General features: G+C 39.1%; 1 protein-coding gene across 3 annotated transcripts in view; it reads right to left on the bottom strand.

The window, feature by feature from the left end:
• The window catches only part of ZNF583 (zinc finger protein 583), a 23,084-nt gene extending 4,799 nt beyond the window's left edge, over positions 1-18,285 (bottom strand). Inside the window, exons 1-4 of one of the 3 annotated variants that reach the window (XM_060084333.1) lie at positions 18,003-18,285; positions 16,032-16,122; positions 4,350-4,476; positions 3,957-4,052 (exon numbers count right to left, since the gene is read on the bottom strand). In XM_060084333.1, coding sequence (XP_059940316.1) covers positions 3,957-4,052; positions 4,350-4,476; positions 16,032-16,040 — 232 coding nt within the window. In that variant the 5' untranslated portion in view covers positions 16,041-16,122; positions 18,003-18,285. Of the gene's footprint in view, positions 1-3,956; positions 4,053-4,349; positions 4,489-16,031; positions 16,123-18,002 lie in introns of those variants that run through there. The other 2 variants (XM_060084334.1, XM_060084332.1) reach the window with 2 other exon arrangements.

The raw sequence follows: 18,285 nt of genomic DNA, 5'->3' as shown, positions 1-18,285 counted from the left end.
AAAGACAGTAGTAGGAAAATAAAAATACAAGTCACAATTGGTACGTATATCTCAATACACATAAATGACAAAGAATTTGTATCAGGACTATACAGGCATCACGGGTTCAGTTTGAGACCACCCCAATAAAATGAATATTGCAATAAAGCGAGTCACACGAATTTTTTGGTTTCCCAGTGCATGTAAGAGTTATGTTTACACTATACTGTAGTCTATTAAGTGTGCAATAGCATTAAGTCTTAAAAAAATCAATTTACATACCTTAATTAAAAAGCACTTTATTGCCAAAAAATACTAACCATCATCTGACAATGCAGGGTCACCACAAACCTTCAATTTGTAAAAAGTGAAATATCTGCGAAGTACAGTAAAGTGAAGCATGCCAGTATTAAGGACTTTTACAGTAATAATAAACCAACCTAATGAAACATGGGCAAAAGATTTGAACAGATACTTCACAATAGATACATGAATGGCCAATAAGCACATGAAAAGATCCTCAACATCATTAGTCATCAGATAAATACATAATAAAGCCACGAGATATACCATAACAATCATTAGAATGGACAAAACTAAAAATAGCTCACCATAAAGGGAACCCTCCTACATTGTTGGTGGGAATGTAAATTGATGCAGCCTCTATGGAAAACAGTATGGAGGTTCCTCAAAACACTAGACTTGCCATATGATCCAGAAATCCCACTCCTGGGCATATATCCAGACATAACTATAATTCAAAAAGATACATGCACCACTATGTTCATAGCAGCACTATGTACAGTAGCCAAGACATGGAAACAACCTAAATGTCCATCAACAGGTGAATGGATAAAGGAGATATGGTACATATGTGTGTGTATATATATACATATACACACACATATATATACATACATACACACACTGGAATATTATTCAGCTATAAAAAAGAATAAAATAATGCCATCTGCAGCACATGGATGGACCTAGAGATCATCATACTAAGCCAAGTCAGTCAGAAAGAGAAAGACAAATACCATATGATATCACTTATATGTGGAATCTAAAATACAATACAAATGAATATATTTGCAAAACAGAAACAGACTCATCTAGAGAACAGACTTGTGTTTGCCAAGGGGCAGGAGGGGTGGGAGAGAGAAGAATTGGGATTTTGGGATTAGCAGATGCAAAGTCCTATATCAATATATAGGATGGATAAATAACAAGGTCCTACTGTGTAGCACAGGAAACTATATTCAATATCCTGTGATAAACCATAATGGAAAAGAATATATATTATGTAACTGATTCACTTTGCTGCACAGCAAACATTAACACAACATTGTAAATCAACTATACTTCAATAAAATTATTTAAAAAAAGAAAAAAACCTCACCAAGATATGGTGAGGATATAGAGCAACTGGAACTCTTCTACAGTGCTGGTGGGAATGAAAATGATACAATCTCTTTGGAAAACTATCTGGCAGTTTCTTAAAAATTTAAACATATTCCTGTCATATGACTCAGTTTTTCCACTTTTAGATATTTACCTGAGAAATGAAAACATATGTCCACACTAAGTCCTGTATATGACCACTTCATATAGCCCCAAACTGCAAACAACCCAAATGTGCATCAACAGGTGAATAGAAAAATTGTGGAACATCTATACAATAGACTGCTACTCAGAAACAAAAGGAGTAAGTTATATATGAAACTATGATTTTCAAAATAATTTTGATGACAAAATAAGCCACACATAACAGTATGATTCCATTTAGTTTAAATGCAAAGTAATCTAAAATGACAAATATCAGATTAGTGTTTGAACCAGGAGTGAAGAAGAATGAACTGCAAAGAGGTACAAGCTATCTTTTGGGGTGACGGAAACGTTTTATGTCTTGATTGTGGTGATGGTTTCATGTACTTATACAACTGTCAGAACTCATCACGTGTAATTTATATGAATGCAATTTACTGTATGTAAATAATTAAAGTTATTAAGAAAAAATTAGAGGGACTTCCCTGGTGGTCCAGTGGTAAAGAATCCGCCTTCTTAGTTCCTGGTTGGGGAACTAAGATCCCACATGCTGCGCGGCTGCTGAGCCTGCGTGCCACAACTACAGAGCCTGTGTGCCACAACTACAGAGCCCATGCACTCTGGAGCCTGCATGCCACAACTGCTGAGCCCATGTGCCACAACTAGAAAGCCTATGTGCTCTGAAGCCTGCATGCCACAACTAGAGACCCAAGCACCACAATGAAGAGCCTGTGTGCAATAACAAAAGATCCCACGTGCCACAACTAAGACCCAATGCAGCGAAAAATAAATAAGAAAGAAAAAGTTATAGATGGAATCAAGAAAGATTAAGTAAAGAGAGACTTTAGTAACATAATAAAAAGAAACTCATGTAATAAGCTCTTTACACTGAAAATAGAGACTATACCTTGGAGCCTATGGAACCGTTAAAGAAAACTAATGCTATATTAGGACATATAAAATCCTCCAATCGTTAGAGAGTAGAATTAGTACGAATTACTATCCTGATCAAATATGATAAAACAATTTGATCAAGATACAATAAAACAAGAAAACTTTCTTTTAAACAACTCTTGTGTAAAAGGGAATTTTTAAAAAAAAATAGGTTGTCTAGGAAATGGAAATAAAAACAACTACATATCAGAATCTATGGAAGTCACCTAAAGCTATATTCAGAGGAAAATTAAAACTCCTAATAATGTCATTAGTGAATGAGAAAATGAAATTAATAATTTTTTTCAGCAAAATGGAAAACAAAATAAACCTAAGGAAATTAGAAACAATTAGTAAAGAGAAAAGCAGAAAATAGAGAATTAGAAAAGAGAAGAATGATGACACTATATTTTATATTTAACAGATACGTCCAAAAGCTGGATTTTAAAAATAAATAAAAATTAATAAAATTGACTAATGAGTACCAAACAACTTCTAAAAAAAGAACTGCTATGTAAAATAAATTAAAACTGGAAATTACTAGATATAAAAGAAAAACAATTATAAGCGATTATTGCTCGGGTTCATAGAAATAAATCTGTAATCTAAATGAAAAGGGTAACTAACTAGAAAAATTAATATTTATATAATTTAACCCAAGGAAAAAACTATAGGGAGGTTATTTACCAGAGAAGACATTGAGAAAGTTGTCAAAGGTCCACTTCCCCACAAAGGCCCCAGTACCAGGACTTTTCTCTCAAACTCTAAGACTATGACCTCATTCCTTCACACTAACATCTCTAAATCAGACTTTTTTTTCTTAGCCTCCATCTCCCTCCAATCATACATTGCATATCTTCCCTTGGCAATCTCCCCATCTCTTAAAAATTAGTCTCTTATTGTCCCAAGCCAAATTCATCTTTTCCTCTACCAACCTGTTCTTTCTTCTGACTTGTTTCTATTAAATGCTATCATTTCCCAGTTACCCAGACTTGAAAATACAACTGGAAATGCTTTATTTTTTCTTTGATGGTTTATAAACCTCTGAATAATCCTAAAAATTGTGCAGAATGATTTTATGAAAGTAGAAATTCAGTGAATCAAGTGAATAAGTAAATGAATCAATCCTTCTATCTGAAAGGAATGAGTGACCAAAAAGGAAAAAATATGCATTGCTGTGTCTGGATTTTTAAACATAGTATGGAGCAACGTGTGTAAAACTAAAAAGCAAGGACAAGGAGATAACTGTGACATCTGCATCCAGAGAATAAGAAAATGTTATCAGAGAAGACAGTTATGTGTGAGAGAAAATATACACACATGATGTGTAAGGAGAGTTAGGTTGGGAAACTCACGCTAGACACACCTCAGTGTTTCTTCCCAGGCCTTGAGCCTTTTCAGGCTACCCAGGAAACATCAACTATGAGCTGGAACTTTCACAATAGCTGAGCTTTTCCTTGCAATGGTCTCTGCCTCCCTAGTTCTCTCTCACTCACCAGGGCATGCTCCTCTTGTCCCCTCCTTCTTCACCATCCAGGGCTCTTTTCCTTGCTCCAATAATGAGATCACATCTGGCTTAGAAACTGAAACTCCTGCTTACAAGAAATAAAAGGGGAATTAGCCAGGCCCATAAATCAGATCAAGTTGCTTGGTCATCAGGAAGGTGAGGCCATTATAGAAGGGAGCTGAGGAAGAGGTGAAGGATTCTGAAGAATGGGGAAGATGAAGTTGCATGGACAGTCTAATGAAGCTGCCAATTCTACAAAACTAAATTTATTTGGGGGAGCACAAAAATCAGAAATTTAGCAAACTATATCAGAGGTTTCCCAAACATTACATTGGAAAGCAGCCCTACGTGCAGATTCTAAATTACAGGGAGACCTCCTTACCCAGTGATACCAGGCTCCTATAGTTCTGCAACATCACTTTCCTGTACAAATTCCTCTGAGCAGGGTTCAGCCATTCCCACTCCTCTTGAGAGAAATCTACAGCCACATCCCCAAATGTCACCAAATCCTGAAATGACATAAACATATTCTTGCTCAACTAGTGTTCTTACCCTCACATGAGCATAGTTTAAAAAGTTGAATTCTCTATACTTCTGGAGAGAAATACTACAGGTAGTGAAATTTTCTGTCAGTATCTTGAGTTCTGAGCAACACATGTCAAGTAATTGCTAGACAGCTTCTCTGTGCTTAGTGTTGATATTCTGTCATGGAAAGTATACAATTTCAGAGTCTCTACTGATGGAGAAAAGATACACACAAAAATTGGCAATAACAGAACACTGTAAACAATCAAGTGCAAAATGTTATTCATACTAAATGCTAGAGCATTTCTCAATATGGAAAATAAGGACAGACTGGGGCAGTGAAAAAGGCTTCAAAGAGGAGGCAGAAACATGAGTTATGCCTTACAGGACGTACATGGTCTAAACCAGCATTTTCCCAAATGCTACAATGGAATGGTCAATGTTCCAGCTATATCAATAAGGTATATATTAAAATATATTTGATGCTTATAACTGTTTTTCTAAAATTAAATACAAATATAATAGAAACAGTGAAGTTTTATGGTGCAAAAATATAACTTAAACAATATATGCCATTACAGAGAACAATCAGGGACAACAAAAGGTTACATAACAGCTCTGACAACATCACTAAGCTTCAAAGACAGCTGGTAACTTATCATGCTACCTAAAAGACAAAATAATAGTAATTTTAAGCACTACTAATTAAGTTAAAGAGTGAACATTTCAAACGTGATAATGAAGTGCATCAAAAAATACCTACAACTCTCACTAGAGGAACATACCCAATTGTGCACATCTAATGAGCAACAGTTTTTTAAATGTTAAAACATAGCTCTTTAAATACCACTGTATGTTATATTAAGGATCTTTATAGAATGGAAGATGACCTAGTCTGCTCCCTAGAAATTGAAAATGGGCATTCTTCCTAATGTGGTAAATCTGCTTCAGACTTATCAAGGCTTGCTGTCTGATTTGGTATATGCTTCACAGGTTTGGCATGTCACAGAGCAAAATCTACTCTTAAGTTGAGCTGATATGTAGATGCCCTAAACAGCTGAACTGACTTGTCAAATATTGAAATCCTTCCACACTGGTTGGTAAACAGCAGAGAAACCACTCCCAGTGGTTTTCCTTTCCCCTGAAAGAACAAACAGTGAAACAGACCTCTTCATTCTAATAGACACTGATTTCAAAAAGAATATAATGAAAATAGTGGAGGAGTAAGAAAAGCTATCAACATAAATGCACAGTACTGTAAAAGGGAACTAGAAACTATAAAGAGGAACCACAAAAAATTAGAAAACTCATCTGCAGAGATGAAAGCTAAGGGCAATGAATAGCAGAATGAATGATGCAGAAGAATGAATAAGTGACCTGGAACATAGAAAAATGGAAATCACCCAACAAGGACAGCAGACAGAAAGCCAAATGAAAAAAAATGAAAGCAATATAAGAGACCTATGGGATAATATAAACCATGCCAATCTATACATAATGGGGATTCCAGAAGGAGAAGAAAGAGAAAAGGGGATCGAAAACGAATTTGAAAAAATTATGTCTGAAAAATTCCCAATGGGGCTTCCCTGGTGGCGCAGTGGTTGAGAGTCCGCCTCCCGATGCAGGGGACATGGGTTCGTGCCCCAGTCCGGGAAGATCCCACATGCCGCAGAGCGGCTAGGCCTGTGAGCCACTGCCGCTGAGCCTGCGCATCCGGAGCCTGTGTTCCACAACGTGAGAGGCCACAACAGTGAGAGGCCCGCATACCGCAAAAAAAAAAAAAAAAAAAAAAAAAAAAATCCCAAACCTAAAGAAGGAAACACATATCTAGGTACAGGAAGCACAGAGGGTCCCAAATAAGATAAACCGAAACATACCTACAGCAAGACATATTACAATAAAAACAGCAAAAGTTAAAGAGAGAATTCTAAAGGCAGCAAGAGGAAAACAAAGAGTTCATTACCAGGAAACCCCCATAAGGCTATCAGGTGATTTCTCTACAGAAATGCTGCAGGCCAGAAGGGAGTGGCAAGATATATTCAAAGTCCTGAAAGGGAAAAATATGCAACCTAGGATACTCTACCTAGCAAGATTATCATTTAGAATAGAAAGAGAGATAAAGAATTTCTCAGACACGCAAAAACTAAAATACTAAATCTATCCTAAAGGAAATATTGAAAGGTCTTCTCTAAATAGAAAAGAAGTAAGAATCTATAGGAAAGAAAAAAAAATCACAGTTGGAAAGTAAATTACTTAAATTTACTTTAAATTTAAATCCAGGACACAGACTAAAGAAAAAAAATCCAAAAATTGGTGTGAAAATGATGGTAACCACAATGAACAGCAAAAGGATGAACAAGATGTAAAACAGGACATCAAAATCATAAAATGTGGGCTTCCCTGGTGGCGCAGTGGTTGAGAGTCCGCCTGCTGACGCAGGGGACACGGGTTCATGCCCCAGTCCGGGAAGATCCCACATGCTGTGGAGCGGCCGGGCCCGTGAGCTGTGGCCGCTGAGCCTGCGCGTCCGGAGCCTGTGCTCCGCAACGGGAGAGGCCACAGCAGTGAGAGGCCCGCGTACCGAAAAAAAAAAAAAAAAATCATAAAATGTGGGGGAGGAGAGTAAAAAAGTGTAGATTCTTTTTCTTTCCTAGAATGAATGTGTTTCAGCCTATATAACTACCAGTCTAAGGCAAGCATATAGGAAGAGGTTAACATTCTTGAAAAATAGGGTAACCACAAATCAAAAACATACAGTAGATTCACAAAAACCAAAAAGAAGAGAACATAAGTATAATATCAAAATCATGAAACCACAAAAGGAAAAATAAGGGACAAAGAAGAAATATAAAATCAACAGGAAAACAAGGTTTAAAATGGCAATAAATACATATCTATCAGTAATTACCTTAACTGTCAATGGACTAAATCCTCCAATCAAAAGACACAGAGTGGCAGATTGGGAAAAAAAAAACAAGAGCCTACAATATGCTGCCTACAAGAGACCCACTTTAGGGCAAAGGACACATAGAGATTGAAAGTGAGGGGATGGAAAAAGATATTTCATGCAAAGGGAAATGACAAGAAAGTGGGGTTGCAATACTCATATCAGACTAAATAGACTTTAAGACAAAAGCCATAAAGAAAGATAAAGAAGGATACTATATAATGAAAAAAGGATCAATACAAGAGGATTTTACGTCAACATATATGCACCTAATATAGGAACACCCATGTACGTAAAACAAATACTAACAGAAATATACGGAGAGAGACTTCCCTGATGGTGCAGTGGTTAAGAATCCACCTGCCAGTGCAGGGGACATGGGTTTGAGCCCTGGTCCAGGAAGATCCCACATGCCATGAAGCAACTAGGCCCATGCACCACAAATACTGAGCCTGTGCTCTAGAACCTGAGAGCCATGACTACTAAGCCCATGCACCACAGCTACTGAAGCCTGCGTGCCTAGAGCCCATGCTCCGCAACAAAGAGTAGCCCCTGTTCCTACTCACCGCAACTAGAGAAAGCCCGTGTGCAGCAACAAAGACACAAAGCAGCTAATAAATAATAAATAAATTTATAAAAAAGAAAAAGAAATAAAGGCAGAAATTGAGAAGACTACAATAATAATAGATTTTAACACCCCGCTCACATCAATGGACAGATCTTCCAGATAGAGAATCAATAAGACAACAGAGATACTAAATGATACAACAGAACAGCTAGACTTGATATTTTCAGTACGTTACATCCAAAAAAAACAGAATACACATCCTTTTCAAGTGCACGTGGAACATTCTCTAGAACTGACCACATACTAGGGCATAAAACAAGCCTCAACAAATTTAAGAGTATAGAAATTATCTCAAGCATCTTTTCTGACCACAACAGCATGGAACTAGAAATTAACCACAGAAAAATAAATGAGAAAAAAATGATTACATGGAGACTAAACAACATGGTACTACAAATCCAATGGGTCAATGAGGAAATCAAAGAGGAGATTTAAAAATACCTTGAGACAAATGACAATGAAAACACAACCATACAAAATCTACGGAATGCAACAAAAGCAGTTCTTAGAAGTTCATAGCAATACAGGCTTTCCTCAAAAAACAAAAATCTCAAACAACCTAACCTACCACAAAGAATTAGAAAAAGAACAAACAAAACCTAAAGTCAGCAGAAAGAATGAAATAATAAAGATCAGAGAGGAAATAAATAAAAGACATTTAAAAAAATAGAAAAAATCAATAAAACTAAGAGCTGGTTCTCTGAAAGGATAAACAACATTGACAAACCTCTCGCCAAGCTCTTCAAGGAGGAAGAGAGAACTTATTTTATTAAACAAAATAAGAAATGAAAAAGGAAACATAACAACTGACACCACAGAAATACAAAAAACTGTAAGGGAATACTATGAACAATTATAAAAGAAAAGCCAAAATCCACATGGTCTTCTGAATAGATGTAGAAAAGGCATTTGACAAATTCAACATCCATTCATGACAAAAACTCTTACCAAAACGGGTATAGAGGGAAAATACCTCAAGATAATAAAAGCTATTTATGATAAATCCACAGCCAATATAATACTCAACAGTGAAAAGCTGAAAGCATTCCTGCTAAAATCTGGAACAAGACAAGGATGCCCACTCTCACCTCTTCTATTCAACACAATATTGGAAGTCCTAGCTGCAGCAATCAGATAAGAAAAAGAGATAAAAGATACCCAGATTAGGGCTTCCCTGGTGGCACAGTGGTTAAGAATCCGCCTGCCAATGCAGAGGACATGGGTTCGAGCCCTGGTCCGGGAAGATGCCACATGCCGCAGAGCAGCTAAGCCTGTGCGCCACAACTACTGAGCCTGCACTCTAGAGCCCGCCAGCCACGACTACTGAGCCTGCGTGCTACAAACACTGAAGCCCACGTACCTAGAGCCTGTGCTCCACAACAAGAGAAGCCCCCACAATGAGAAGCCCGCGCACCACAACAAAGCCCCTGCTCGCCGCAACTAGAGAAAGCCCGCGTGCAGCAACGAAGACCCAGTGCAGCCAAAAATAAAAATAAATAAAATTTAAAAAAAGATATCCAGATTGGTAGGGAAGAGGTAAAATTGTCATTATATGCAGATGATATGATACTACATATAGAAAACCCTAAACAGCCCACACATAAACTACTAGAACAGATAAACGAATTTGGCAAGGTAGCAGGATACAACATTAATGTACAGAAATCGGTTGCATTTCTTTACACCAACAATGAAATATGAGAAAGGGAATGTAAAAAAAAAATCTTTTAAAATTGCAACTCAAAACATAAATTACTTTGGAATAAACCTCACCAAGCAGATGAAAGACTTATATGCTGAGAACTAGAAAACACTGATAAAGGAAACTGAGGTGATTCAAAGAAATGGAAAGATATCCTATGCTTTTGGATTGGAAGAACTAATGTTGTTAAAATGGTCATACTACCCAAGGCAATCTACAGATTTAATATGTTATCAAATTACCCATGACATTTTTCACAGAACTAGAAAAAATAATCCTAAAATTCATGTGGAACCATAAAAGACCTAGAATTGCCAAAGCAATCCTGAAGAAAAAGAACAAAGTAGAAGTCATAACCCTCCCAGAGTTCAGACAATATTAGAAAGCTAGAGTAATCAAAACAGTGTGGTACTGGCAGTAAAACAGACATATGGATGAATGGAACAGAAGAGAGCCCAGAAATAAACCCACACACCTATGGTCAATTAATCTTTGTCAGAGGAGGCAAGAATATACAATGGGAAAAAGACATTCTCTTCAACAAGTGGTGCTGGGAAATCTGGACAGCTGCATGTAAATCAATGAAGTTAGAACACACCCTCCCATCACACACAAAAATAAACTCAAAATGGCTTAAAGACTTAAACATAAGACATGACACCATAAAACTCTTAGAAGAGAACACAGGCAAAACAATCTCTGACATAAATTGTACCAATGTTTTCTTAGGTCACTGTTCCATGGCAATAGAAATAAAAACAAAAATAAATAAATGGGATCTAATCAAACCTACATGTTTTTACCCAGCAAAGGAAACCATAAACAAAATGGAAAGACAACCTACAGAATGGGAGAAAATATTTGCAAATGATGTGACCAACAAGGGCTTGATTTCCAAATTATACACACAGCTCATACAACCCAAAAAAACAAACCACCCAACAGAAAAATGGGCAGAAGACCTAGACATTTCTCCAAAGAAGAAATACAGATGGCTAATAGGCACATGAAAAGATGTTTAACATTGCTAATTATTAGAGAAATGCAAATCAAAACTACAATGAGGTACCACCTCACGCCAGTCAGAATGGCCATCATTAAAATGTCTATAAAGCAAATGCTGGAGAGGGTGTGGAGAAAAGGGAACCCTCCTGCACTGTTGGTGGGAATGTAAGTTGGTGCAGCCACTATGGAGAACAGTACGGAGGTTCCTCAGAAAACTAAAAATAGAATTACCATATGATCCAGCAGTCCCACTACTGGGCATATATCTAGACAAAACTATTATTCAAAAAGATACATGCACCCCAATGTTCACTGCAGCACTGTTTACAATAGCCAGGATGTGGAAACAACCTAAATGTCCATCGACAGATAAATGGATAAAGATGTGGTACATATATACACTGAAGTACTACTCAGCCATAAAAAAGAATGAAATAATGCCATTTGCAGCAACATGGTTGCAAGCAGAGATTATCATACTAAGTAACTCAGAAAGAAAAAGACAAATACCCTATGATATCACTTATATGTGGAATCTAAAATATGACACAAATAAACCTACCTATGAAACAGAAACAGAATCACAGACATAGAGAACAGACTGAGGGTCACCAAGGGGGAGGCAGTTGGGGGAGGGATGGAGTGGGAGGTTGGGGTTAGCAGATGTAAGCTTTTATATATAGGATGGATAAACAACAAAGTCTTACTGTATAGCACAGAGAACTATACTCGATATCCTGTGATAAACCGTAATGGAAAAGAAGATAAAAAAAGAATATATATGTATAACTAATCACTCTGCTGTACAGCAGTAATTAACACAAGATTGTAAATCAATGTCAGTTAAAAATATGTCGAATTTTATGTCAATAAAAAAAATAATAAAAATTATAAAATATGGTGATGGCTTGAAAGAACAAAAACGAAAAAGTCTGGTATTTCTACCGTCAGTGAATTTTTTTCCCTTTCTAAGGTAAAAAACTGGAAGTCCTCAACCCTCAGCACCTACCTACCATGGCACCCGACCTAGAAGCAATCAAAATTTAGTTACTATATATTTGTTCAAATGTTTCCTTATACAGTCATGTCTGATTATATATACGTATTCATTTTCTTATAACATCACTTGTTAGATGGATATTACATGATGTAAATATGCGATATCTTATTTACTATCCCCTTGCTTATTTTCAGTTATATGAATCTTAATTTCTCACTATGATGCTACAGAGGTCTCTAATTATTTTCTTAAAATATATTCCTAAAAGTTTTTCTCTCCATTGAGACTAGGATTTCCCAAACTTACTCAACATCAGAAAACAGTTTACACTATTTTGACCCAGTCAGAATAGGACTTAATGAAAAAATAATTCAGGCTGGGAGTAAAGTGTTGACTGGTAGTCAAAAAATACTAATAAAGTTTCTTCACATAGAAAGAAAATGGAAATAAAAGGAAAATGGAAGCATCAAAACACAGGAAGAGGGCTTCCCTGGTGGCACAGTGGTTGGGGGTCCGCCTGCCGAAGCAGGGGATGCAGGTTCATGCCCCGGTCCGGGAGGATCCCACGTGCTGCGAAGCGGCTGGGCCCATGAGCCGTGGCCGCTGGGCCTGCGTGTCCGGAGCCTGTGCTCCACAACGGAAGAGGCCACAGCAGTGAGAGGCCCGCATACCGCAAAATAAATAAATAAATATTTAAAAAAACCCAAACAAACACAGGAAGAAATTAACAGCCCCAAAACTAACTACAAACTGAATAAGGTAAGTCCCCCATAGTGTGTTTAGTTCCAAAATATTATTATATCTACTAATAATAGGGGACTTACCTTATTCAGAAAGTGGCAAGAATACTAATTATTTAGAAGGAAGATTACAGAAAGAAGAAAGAAGATCATTACATAAGAAGCAATGGTACATATCCTAGAGTGGCCACTAAAAGAATAATAAAAGTAATGTATAATTAACAAGATAACTAGGAAAACCTGATTTATCCACAAGAAGGCAAAAAAGGAGAAATAAAGGAAGAAAGAACAGATGGGATAAGTAGAAAATAAATTGCAGCATGGTATACTTAAACACAAATATATTAATAATACATTAAATGAAAATGTACTAAACACTTACTTAAAAAGACCAGGATTATCAGACTGGATTTTTAAAAACCAGCCAACCTTTTTTGGGGGCAGGCACAAAGGATCATGAGAGGCATAGGGGATTGGGAGGCACACTGGGCCAAGCGCCTGGCTGTGAGCACAGGGGAGGAAAAAAAAAAGACTATATACTGTTTATAAGAGGCATACTTTAAATATAATCTTTAGAGCACCACAAGAGACTGTGATTCAGGAGGCCTGGGGTGGCATTCCAGAAAGGGCATTTGGGCTGATGGGCTTTGTCTGTTCTACACATCATATCCTCTGCCTTCTCCTTCTTCCATTACCAATTCAGGGGCAGGAAAGAAGAGGTTGCCTGCTGGCTCTTGCTGCCCTGGTCTCACAAATTCATTCCTTTGTTGATTCATATATTAATTTGGCAAATATTTACTGAATGCCTACTACCTATTTTGTTCTAAGAGTTGGGAATACAAAGGTGAACAGAATACAGCCCCTCCCTTTGTGGAGTTAATATTCTAACAGAGGAGAAAAGACACTAAACATAAGGTCATACACACATATACACTAATATGTATAAAATAGATAACTAATGAGAACCTGCTGTATAGCACAGGGACCTCTACTCAGTGCTCTGTGGCTACCTAAATGGGAAGGAAATCCAAAAAAGAGGGGATATATGTATACGTATAGCTGATTCACTTCGCTGTACAGGAGAAACTAACACAACATTGTAAAGCAACTATACCCCGATTAAAAAAAACCCCCAAAACCCATATGGTCATACAGTGTCATGTACTATTAAATACTATGACAAAAAACAAGGAAAGTTACAGGAGCGTTTGTGTAAGATAAAGTAAGATAAAGTAATGTAGGGCTTCCCTGGTGGCGCAGTGGTTAAGAATCTGCCTGCCAATGCAGGGGACACGGGTTCGAGCCCTGGTTTGGGAAGATCCCACATGCCGTGGAGCAACTAAGCCTGTGCGCCACAGCTACTCAGCCTGCATGGTACAACTACTGAAGCCCACACACCTAGAGCCTGTGCTCTGTGACAAGAGAAGCCACCGCAATGAGAAGCCCATGCACCACAATGGAGAGTAGCCCCCGCTCGCCACAACTAGAGAAAGCCTACACGCAGCAATGAAGACCCAACACAGCCAAAAATAAATAAAAATAAATAAATTTATTTTTTTAAAGTAACGTAAAACTTAACAAAGAGGTGATTTTTGAACAAAAATCTATCAATACATAAAGTGGGAGAGCCAGCCATGTCATCATCCAGGGGAGAATTACAGAAGAGGGAGGAGCAAATGCAAAGGTTCAGAAATAGAAAGTAGCTTGGAACATTTGAGGAACAGCAAGTTGACCAATGTGACTGGAACAGAGAGCAGTAAAGACTTGTAGAAAATGAGGTCTGGGGTAGTCAGGAGCTGGATCATGTAGGACCTTATAGGCTCAGGTAAGGAAACTGGATTTCATTCCAAGTAAAATGGGAAGCAAACAAAGTTTCTGGGCAAAGGAGTGAAATGATGTGCTCCATCACACTGAGCACACTGCTCCCTAGAGTCCTTCATTATTTTCTACCACCCTCTTTAAATCTCTCACCATCATCTGTGTTACTGACCTTCAATATATAGTACAACTTCCTACATCTGACAGTCACTAACTAGTGATGTGTATACATCACTTTCCTTCCTTGGCTTTTTCCTCATTTGTAAAACAAGTGTCTTAGAGAAGATCACCCATAATTTTCTTCCTGGCTTTATCATTTTATGAACCTCCATCTTTGCTGTCTAATACACTAGCTACTAGCCACGTGTGGTTATTTAAATCTAAATCAATTAACATTTAAAATTCAGTTCTTCAGTCACACTAGTACATACAAGCACTCCACAGCCACATGTGGCTAGTTGCTTCTGTACTGGGCAGTGCAAACATAGAGCACGTTTATCATCAGTCATCACAGTGCTTCTCCAGGTGATTTCTGCTTCTGAGTCATCTTCTTAAGATGTAAGAAAAAGATGTAGCAGTTTGTATGGTTTTATTTTTTTATGTTTAACCTGCAAAATGTATTTAACCTCAAAGTATGAGGAAGAAAATTTTTTTCTAAATGAATACTCCAGCCCTTCTCCACTGATTTAAAATAACATCATTACGTTATTATGTAATAAACAAACTAGTAGACATTAAATTCCATGAAGACAGTATTTTTTTCACCACAGTAGTGCCAGCACATAATATACAGTAAGTCTTTAATAACTACATATTCAGTGAATGAATAAATATTTTCTATTCTTATTTATATTTGCATTTGTTTCTGGACATTATATGCTGATGTTTTCATTTATTTCTTCTGGCTCTCATTGTATACTGTTTACTATTTTTGTTATTTACTATTTACGATTTGTTATTACAGATGTGTATAGCCATTTTTTAATGTAGATTCAATACTCCCTATTATTCTCCTTTTTCAAAAAATTCCCTATTTTTCCATATTAACTCCTCTAATCTTTACTGCATGATCTAGAATATTCTAGCTGTAACCAGCTACTAACTCAGGATATCCCTAGAACAGGACCTCATTACCCCCATGGAATCCTACTCTTCAGTGCCCGCAGAATGCCTGAAAAACACTCCTGCCCTAGCTGACCCACACTTTAATACTCAAGACCCAACAAATCCCACTCCTCAAAATCACCTTGAGCAAGCAACCCTGTCATGTATCAATACTACAACAAAGACTTCCCCAAGTAGTCCCTGTCTACTTTTCAAACCCAGGTCTGTGGAAACTGTTGGTCACATCTGAACACCCACCTTGACCTCAGTGAATCACTTCACTTCCCTACAAGGGAAGACTTTCAGATTCCACAAAGGAGTGTATTTTTGCCTCTTGAGACCTCCCAACAGAACACCTAACCCACAGGAAGTGCTAAACTGTTTCTGGAATGAAGATGAAAATTCTGGCTGAGAAAAAAAAAAGGAGGCTCAGTGGGCTTTGGGGGACCTCCTTTTACTAGGCTGGAGAACATGAGGACCAGGTCACTGAATTAATGGAATTTTAGAATGGGAAATTTCAGAAGAAAAGCAAAATGTTCACATAAAATCTGAAAAACAAGGCATTTCAGAGAAGCGAGAAGAGAAGCTTCCTTACCTGGGACATGGCTTTAAGAATTGAGGACAGCCCTTCCGTCCTCCTCCTTCTGGCTTCTCTTTGGGAGACGGGCAGTGTCCAGAGAAAACAGCTGGAGAGGGAGAAAGGAAACGTGAAACGCTGGGCCTGCCCTCAGCTCCCGGCATCACCAACCTAGATACTCTCCTTTCCTTCTCTGTGCCCCAACCACAGAAGCAGATACGAGGTGTCACTGCCTTGGTCATTCCTATCTAAATTTACAATTCTTTCACCTGTGTACTTTATTTTTGGAAGTATAGTTGATTTATAGTGTTATATTAGTTTCAGGTGTTCAACATAGTGATTCAATATTTTTAAAGATTATACTCCACTTAAATCTCCCACGTGCTTTAGATCTCAATATGCAACATAAACTTTCTGTGCTTAAGATACCTCGTTTATATTGATAAGAAGTAACAGTATTTATTCTTCAGAACGGCACTGCCAAATAAGGATAACTTCCCCCTTCACACATGGAGGCTATTCATCAGTGAAATCACCCAGTGCCTCATGGTAATTAAGTAATTGAGCCCAACTGGATCCAGGTTTGACTCGTTAGTCTTTCCACCAGATGATGACGTTGAAAGGAAATATCTCCCCACCCTTTCTACAAAGATGAGAGAGAAAACTACAAAGTGAATGCCTCAGAGAAAGCATCTTTACACAGAGTAGGCATCAGAGGGATCATGTGGTCTGGAGGACACTGGACCAAAAAGGACATCCTGCTTCTGGTCCTGGCTTATAATAAAATGCACCTGAAAACAAATCTCTCAACTTTTCGGAGAAATTTCCTCAGAAGGGGCTGCGGGGAGGGATATGCAGAAACAGTCACTGCAACCCCTTAATCATTCATTATTTTCCACTAAACTTCACTGCCTTGGAGAGTAAAGAAATTATCTCAGAAGCAGCATAACTCGGTGGTAAGAACAACCAGGTGTGTGGACCAGAAGCGCAGACACCTGATCCACCACTCAGCTGGCTCTGCAGCCCCCACTCCACACCTCAAGTTCCTCATCAACACAGTGGTACCTACCCTCTATCAACGGTTGGGAGGGTCATAAGATGATCCACATCAAGCATTTAGCACAGTCCCTGGACGTTCTTTGTGTGCAATAAATATCATTCAATCATTTATTTTCGTAAGTAGCACACAGTAGGTCTCCCCGTCCTTTTTTCTCTTCGATTCCTCTCTAGGAGAGGGACGGAGAGACCTTCTGTGCCAGAGAGGACTAAGGTCCAGCAGCTCAGCCTTCCGCTCTCCAGGCCCAAGGCTTTCTCCTCCTCTCCAGCTCTCTTCCCTTCCCCTTCTCTCCTCTCCGTAAACTCCATCTCTTCCCCTTCATCTCAATCTCGGTCTTCCCGCTACCACAGTCTCCCAAATCCTGGAGCCCACTGGCCTCCCAAAGCATCCACACAGCCTCCCAGCCACCACACAAACCACACAATCCCTCACGCTGGCAGCTCCCCTGGCAGACTGTGGACACGCTCCCAAGCTGTAGCTTGCCCACCCCTCGCAGTGAGTCACACAGTCACTGACATGATGACACATGGTGCCATAGACTGTCACACACTCCTAGGGTCACACAATCTCAAGCAGTCTCACATGAACACACAGTTGCACGTTCACTGTTACAGAAATTGTCACACACATTCTCAAATATTGTTCACACACCGTCGCACAGAGCCCTATACACAAGGTCACACACACAGTGACACTGTAACATACGGTCCCATACACGGTCACACACAGTGACACGGTTTCACCGTCACATTCTCACTGTCACACATTCTCCCTCGGTCCCACACAGCCTCACACACTGTCACACGGTTTCACTCTGTTCAAACACGGTCACACACACCGGACCCAGGCTCCCACCGTCACAGGCCCCCTCACACGCTCGCTCCCGCCCGGCAGACCTGCCCAGGCGCGCGCACCCAGCCCGGGCTCCTCACCGCCTTCTCCCCGAGAGTCGGCACTTGGGTCCGCACCGTTCGCGGAGGCGGGGAGCCGAGCGCTCTGCGGCCGGGGCGTGGACTCGATCTCGGGCCCCACGGGCGGACTCACAAAGGGGCCAAAGCGCTCGGGGAGGCTGTCGGCGCCAGCCGCAGTGGCTGCTGTGAAATGGAGTCCGGGGCCAGGCGCGGTGCGGCGCGGAGCATCCTGGGACTGCTCGCCGCGGGGGCCGGGGCGACAGCTGCTTCCTGCCTCGTCCTTTCGCGTCGCCACGCTCCTTAG

This window comes from Mesoplodon densirostris, chromosome 19 (assembly GCF_025265405.1).
Source record: "Mesoplodon densirostris isolate mMesDen1 chromosome 19, mMesDen1 primary haplotype, whole genome shotgun sequence".
NCBI lineage: Eukaryota > Metazoa > Chordata > Mammalia > Artiodactyla > Ziphiidae > Mesoplodon > Mesoplodon densirostris.
The sequence above is the reverse complement of the archived record's forward strand: the minus strand, read 5'-3'. Positions and strand labels throughout refer to the sequence as shown.